The 7,227-nt window shown below is 37.0% G+C and overlaps 1 protein-coding gene across 1 annotated transcript in view; it reads left to right on the top strand.

Annotated features, from left to right (window-relative positions):
- The window catches only part of TTBK2 (tau tubulin kinase 2), a 155,250-nt gene that overhangs the window by 98,570 nt on the left and 49,453 nt on the right, over positions 1–7,227 (top strand). Inside the window, exons 12-13 of the mRNA XM_003791760.3 lie at positions 3,255–3,466; positions 5,110–5,698. Coding sequence (XP_003791808.1) covers positions 3,255–3,466; positions 5,110–5,698 — 801 coding nt within the window. The remainder of the gene's footprint in view (positions 1–3,254; positions 3,467–5,109; positions 5,699–7,227) is intronic.

Here is a 7,227-nt window from a genome sequence, read left to right as displayed (position 1 = left end):
CATGGCACTCTACCAAGGGGGACAGCTTGAGGCTCCTGTCTCAAAAAAAAAAAAAAAAAAAGAATAGAGGTAGAGAAGAGAGGGTTGAAAGGGAAAGCGTCAAACTGATCATAAACTGATGAAGTAGATGTTGAATAAATGATATGTTTTTTTCTTCATTAGAATAAGTAGGTACACTTACTGCGGAGAGAGAATGATTTCTGAATTATATAGCTAAAGTTTAGTTATCTTGGGGCATATTATCCCCAAACTTTTTCTTGATCTTATTGTTTCTTATCACTTCCCCTTTCATAGAAGATAAGATGAAGATAATAGGTTGGAGGAGCAGTGAATTATAAATCAGTCAATTTTTGGTGTTACGTAGATGTTTTTATAAAGGTTTGATTGGGAAGGAGGTTAAACCTCCAGGGGTGAAATAAGGCTTTGGGCTCATACCTATTTACATGATTGACAAAAAGTTGGCTTTTCATGCTTTATGAATGGGAAATATATCCTTTCAAGGATCTTATATGATCAGTTCTGAGCAGCTTAGTCTGTGTTTGGACAATTGTTAAACTGGATTATTATTTTCATATATATATGTATATATTTTTTATTTTTTATTTTTTTGAGACATAGTCTCAAGCTGTCACCCTGGCTAGAGTTCTGTGGTGTCACAGCTCACAGCAACCTGCAACTCTTTGGCTTAAGTCATTCTCTTGCCTCAGCCTCCCGAGTAGCTGGGACTACAGGTGCCTGCCACAATGCCTGGCTGTTTTTTTGTTGCAGTTGGCCTGGGCTGGGTTCCAACCCGCCAGCCTCGGTGTATGTGGCCGGAGCCCTACTGAGCTACAGGTGCCGCCAATTGTTTTTGTACTATTATTTTTAAGAGACAGGGTCTCAGTAGGCTCAGGTACAATGGCTATTCACAGGCATGATTATAATGGACTAGAGCCTTGAGTAGTTCTCCTGCCTTAGCCTCCAGAGTAGATGGGATTACAAGCAGGCACCACTGTGCCCAGCTTTACTATATAATTTTAAAAGTTAGCTTAAAAATATCATCTTAGTCTGTTTCAGTTGCTATAGAACACCCAAAATGAGTTCCTTATAAACAACAGACATTTCTTTTTCACAGTTCAGAAGACTGGGAAGTCTTAAGAACGAAGGCTAGGCAGATCTGATATCTAGTGAGAGCTGCTTTATGACTTCTCTCTAATGTATCCTCATGTGGTGGAAGGGGCAAGCAGTCTCTCTTGGTCCACTTTTGTAAGGGTACTGTTCTCGTTCATGGGGGTTCTTTCTCCATGACCTAATCACCTCCCAAAGGGCCCCATCTCCTAATACTATCATTTAGGGAGTATGGATTTCAACATATGAATTTGGGAGAAACATAACATTTAGACCGTAGCAGGTGTATACTTTCAGTCATGGGAATCATTTGTAAAAACATTTCTCTTCATGGGTATGGTATGCTACAATGTGAACTGGCTATTGAATAAACGCTGTCTGGCCAATAGCGATCAGGAATGAGTAGTAGAAAGTAGATGGGGAGTTGATGTCAGATTTTTCTAGTATCAACTGTGGCTATCTTTATGGTATTAGGACCAAGCTGTTCTTATAGCAGCAAATTACTAGTGACATTCTTAGTTGTCAGTCTGTATGGATATCCCTGTATATATGAAAGAGTGAAATAGCACTTGACATAGAAGAACTTGATTATTTTAGTTTTCTATCTTTCACCCATCATCACTGTTTAATTTCAGTGAATTTAAATGACTGGTGGTAATTGCCTAATATTCGTTGTTATTCTGATGTGCAGTTTCTTGAATTTATAATGTATACTGCTATAATTGCAAGCTCTCTACTCATTTTAAATATCTAAATAAAGGGTGGCTTGGTGCCTGTAGCTCAGTGGTTAGGGTGCTCGCCACATACACCGAGGCAGGTAGGTTCAAACCCAGCCCAGGCCTGCTAAACAACAATGACAACTGCAACCAAAAAAATAGCCGGGTGTTGTGGTAGGCTCCTGTAGTCTCAGCTACTTGAGAGGCTGAGATGAGAGAATCGCTTAAGACTTAAGAGTTCGAGGTTGCTGTGAGCTGTGATGCCATGGCACTCTACCCAGGACGACAGCTTGAGACTCTATCTCAAAAAAAAAAAAAATCTTGGGTGGCATCTGTGGCTCAGTGAGTAGGGTGGTGGGTTCAAACCTGGCCCCGGCCAAATTGCAACAAAAAAATAGCTGGGCATTGTGGCAGGTGCCTGTAGTCCCAGCTACTCAGGAGGCTGAGGCAAGAGAATCGCCTCAGCCCATGAGTTGGAGGTTGCTGTGAGCTGCGACACCACAGCACTCTACCGAGGGCGATAAAGTGAGACTCTGTCTCTAAAAAAAAAAAAAAAAGAAAAGAAAAAAATCTAAATAAAGCATTAAGCTAAATATTGAAGAGAAGACATTGGCTTCTGGATTTGTTCATTCTTCACATCAATTCAACAAAATTTGACCACTTTTTATTTGCAACTTACTAAGCTAGGTGCTGTATAGTTTAAGGTACATCTTTTACCTTTCTAAGGAGCTTACAGTGTGTTTGGGTAGATAATGTGTGTACACAACCAAATATAGTATGAGATAGAACATTGTTGCAAAACAAGAGCATCAAAAAGAATTGGAATGTATACAAGTAGGGGTGAGAGTTGGTAGCATGCCTTATGGAAAAAATGATTGAAGTAGAGGTCTAAGCAAAAATATATAAATGAAAAAGTACATGAATAGAGACTGTAACTTTAGCAATTTATTGGTCATCTAGGAGAAAAATTTAAGCAATGATTTTTGTGTTTTAAAATCTTACATCATGTATAAAAGATTATACTATATGTATCATTTCAAAGTATAATAATGTAAGCATTTACACCCACCATCTTCCCCAAGAACTGGAACATTTTAACATACATTGACTATATTTGTGCTTCTACCCTATCCCCATGGAGACAGTCAGATATAATTTAAAAAAGCCAAGGTCATTAAACATTTTTAGACTATTTATCTTTCTATTAAATATACAAAAAACTAAAATAATGCTGAAGCTGTATATAAATTAAGAAAACTCATTTAACAAAGGGTTAATAGACAAGAATGTGATGAAGTAAACTAGTCCAAATATCCTAATCTTCTGAAAATACATGTTATCATTTGTTTATGTTATTTTGAAAAATTTAGTGATTCTTCCCATGTGTATTGCCTGGAATGTTTTTCATGATTTTATTTTATATTTGTCTAGGCTGCTACCGAAGAAGAGAACAGTCATGGTCAAGCAAATGGTATTCTCAATGCTCCAAGCCTTGGTTCACCAATTCGTGTCCGCTCAGAGATTACTCAACCAGACAGAGATGTTCCATTGGTGCGAAAGTTACGTTCCATTCACAGCTTTGAGCTGGAAAAACGTCTAACACTGGAGTCAAAGCCAGATACTGACAAATTTCTTGAGACCTGGTATAAAAAAATAGTTTTTTTCCTTTTTAAAGCTTTTCAGTTACCACTACTCGTGTTGTTATATATTGCATAAAGCCTTTCAGATAAGAACTTTTTAGCCAGGCACAGTAGGTCATGCCTATAATCCTAGCACTCTGAGAGGCCTGGGTGGGAGAATCCCTTGAGCTTAGGCGTTTGAGCTAGCCTGAGCAAGAGTCCTATCTCTACTAAAAATGGAAAAAATTAGCTGGGTATGATGGTACATGCCTATAGTCCCAAATACTTGGAAGGCTAAGATAGGAGGATTTCTTGAGCCCAGGAGTTTGAGGTTGCAGTGAGGTATGATGAGGCCACTATACTCTAGCCCGGGCAACAGAGTAAAACTCTGTCTCAAAAAAATTCTTGCATTTTTCTGACACTGATTCCATTAAGCTTTCATTTTTATCTGTAGTTTTAATTATCATTATCCTGGGACTTGCCTTCTAATATAATTATCAATTCTATAGTGTGACCTTTGGCTTTGTGAATGGAAACTGATAACCTCTTAAGTTAAATGAATGTATTTGTAGTGACTTTGGAAGGTGATCTCATCCAAACAACAGTATAGAATTAGAAAAGGCATGATAAAATGGAATTAGGCAAGGATGAGGGGGAAGACATGAAGGAGGGAATAAATGATTTATATACAAGAGACAGATAGGTCAATTCAATTTAGTGAAGATCTTTTATGAGGAAGGTGATGTTAGGCGGCACCTGTGGCTCAAAGGAGTAGGCCGTTGGGCCCATATACCGGAGGTGGAGGGTTCAAACACAGCCCCAGCCAAAAACTGCAAAAAAAAAAAAAAAAAGAGGTGATGTAGGAAAGTAGATACTAGTAAGTTTATCATTCTTGCTCTCCAGAGGCTGCCGTATACATTGAGAGAAGGAAGGATGAAACTTTAGACCTAATTCATGGTTAGAGGCATATTATCTCTATAACTAAAGTTTTGATAACAGAAATGAAACTTTAAAGAGAATTTGGAATGTATTTATGAATTATAAGTGGCTTTAATTGTATTAAAACCTAAGTGCCCATAGTAGTCAGATCCTTCAAAGATACATCTCTGGTGGCTACTTCAGGCAGTGAAATATTAGAAGGACCATGAAATCAATTAACATGGTAGATTCTGTGTCCTCAAGATAATTCAGCCACTCTGGCCTACTGCAATCTAGCTTTCATTTTAATTAATCTTTCACATAATGTGTATTTTTCAACACATGGCGATCATTCAGCCTTATAGCTATGTTTTATAGGCACATGTCTGCATGTTAATATAATCAAAAGAGTGGACTAGGATTGGGATAGTGTTTTAAACATTTGAGTTGTGGCTAAGATTGAGAGTAAAAGAGCTTAATAGGAATAAAATCTTAGTTTATAAAAAAATTAGTCTAACAAAAAAAGGAAAGTAAAAAGGCCATGCTGAGGAAAGAGCCAAACTCCATCTTCCAAAGCAAGATTATGGCAAGTGGAGAAAAACATTATCAACCCTGTGAAACTTTCCTTGCACGTTATCTACGTTTTTCTCTCTTGTCTTTGTGTGAATATTAGTTTTGTATAGGACTTATATATTATGTAAGAAATGTTTCCCTAGTACAATTGAGTAACTTTTTTTCATTTTCTTAAGCCTGGAGAAAATGCAGAAAGATTCCAATGCAGGAAAAGAATCTGTTCTCCCTGCTCTGCTTCATAAGCCTTGTGTTCCTGCTGTGTCCCATACTGACCGTGTCTGGCACTATGATGAAGAATATCTTCCAGATGCTTCCAAGCCTGCTTCTGCCAACACCCCTGAGCAGGCAGATGGTGGTGGCAGCAATGGTTTTATAGCTGTTAACCTGAGTTCTTGCAAGCAAGAGATTGATTCCAAAGAATGGGTGATTGTGGACAAGGAGCAGGACCTTCAAGATTTTAGGACAAATGAGGCTTTAGTCCACAAAACAACTGGAAGCCCTTCTGATGAGGAGCCTGAAGTGCTTCAAGTCCTGGAGGAATCACCCCAAGGTGAAAAGCTTCGATTAGGCCCTTGGGCAGAAAATGATCATTTCAAGAAGGAAATTTCAGGTGTGGTCTTAGAACTTTCTGCGGAGTGCCCTGCCACTGTTGCTTCAGAACAGTATATAGATAAGCTGGAACTCCAGGCTGGAGTGGCCAGTCAGTTTATTGCAGCAACACCCACGAGTCAGATGGAGGCACAAGCAGAGGGACCCCTTACAGCGGTAAGAAATTTGTTTCTGTCATTATTTTCCATCCACTTAAGGTGCTGTTAAGAAAGGACTAACAATTGAGATTCTTTAGTAGGGGCCTAAGTTTGGCAAATGAGTGTGGGAGTCATGTTTGGACTAAGTTCCATGTCAGCATGTCAGTAATATATAATGTCCATATATTATATACTGAGTTTGATATCATGAAAGAAAACTCAAAGAGTTTTCTCAGAGTTTATAATGTATCATTATAACCTAATTTATAAGTAGATGTATATATATAATATGATTTTTAAAAATTTTATGGCTAAGTGCAGTGATCCTCCTAGCTCTTTGGGAGATCAAGGTGAAAAGATCACTTGAGCCCAGGAGTCTAACATTGCAGTGAGCTACAATGATGCCACTGCACTATAGCTGGGGCAACAAATTGAGACTGTCTCCCAAAAATAAATAAATAAATAATTTATAATTCTAGAAATTTTTAGTATACATTTGGTGAGGAAGGCATATATTTAACCATTTGTGGTTTGTTCTTTACATTGCACACTATTGCTAAATCTAAGCTTATCCCTTTCTCTGTTATAAACTCTATCCAGAAATTTCTCCTACTGCATTTATCTTGACTTTCTTCTTGAGGCTTAAATTCAGGGTTTACTTTTGCACAGCAGTTGTTATCACTTCCCTAACTTACTACACATGCATTTAATAGGGAGTGCTGCCAATTAGTCTCCCCAGATTCCGTGCTGCTCTGACTTTATACTATAGCTTGATAAACCATATTGCTGTTCCATCTAAATATTTTTAAATAAGATATATTCTGATATATATCTTATATATATATATATAGATATAAACTGAGTTTGTTTATATCTTTTTCACTCAGGTTTTTTTTTTAAATGATATGAAGGGAAGAGGTAGGGATATCTTAATCTATAGAAATAGGCAAAGCAGAAGTTTAAATATAAGTATAGTTGACATATTAAATTATTGTGATAAGAACTTTAAGCACTCTTTAGTTCTCTTAATTTATTAGTACAGATTTGTGAGTCTTGATAAAGGACTTTCCTTATCTACATACATAAAACGACTGGTTAAATAGCCTGTATAAAATTTTTAGATAATGTATTTTGTTTTATTTTGTTTTTTTAGATAATGTATTTTAAAAGCTAGACACATTTACTAGACAAATAGTCCACTAGACTAAAATTAGTCCACTAGAAATTGTTTCTTTTTTTTCTATTTTTTATGTCTTTTATCTTTATTTTTTTCTTGAGACATAGTCTCGCTATGTTGCCCTCAGTAGAGTGCTATGGTATCACAGCTCACAGCAACTTCCAACTCTTGGGCTTAGGCTAAAGTGATCAGATTTTACCATTGGTAAAGTGAGACACCATTGGGGGGGGCCTGACAACAATGCAAACTTTGATAAGCAGTTCTCAATAATCAGTTCTCAACAATTATTTGTTATTATTAAAGTTTAACATTATAAAATTAACAAAAATAATATAAAACGTATATCCTGGCAAAATAGCCACATGGCAGCC

This window comes from Otolemur garnettii, unplaced genomic scaffold, assembly GCF_000181295.1.
Source record: "Otolemur garnettii isolate 467f Iridium unplaced genomic scaffold, OtoGar3 scaffold00050, whole genome shotgun sequence".
In the NCBI taxonomy this organism is placed as follows: Eukaryota; Metazoa; Chordata; class Mammalia; order Primates; family Galagidae; genus Otolemur; species Otolemur garnettii.
Note: the sequence above shows the minus strand (reverse complement) of the source record. Positions and strands in the feature narration are given on the sequence as shown.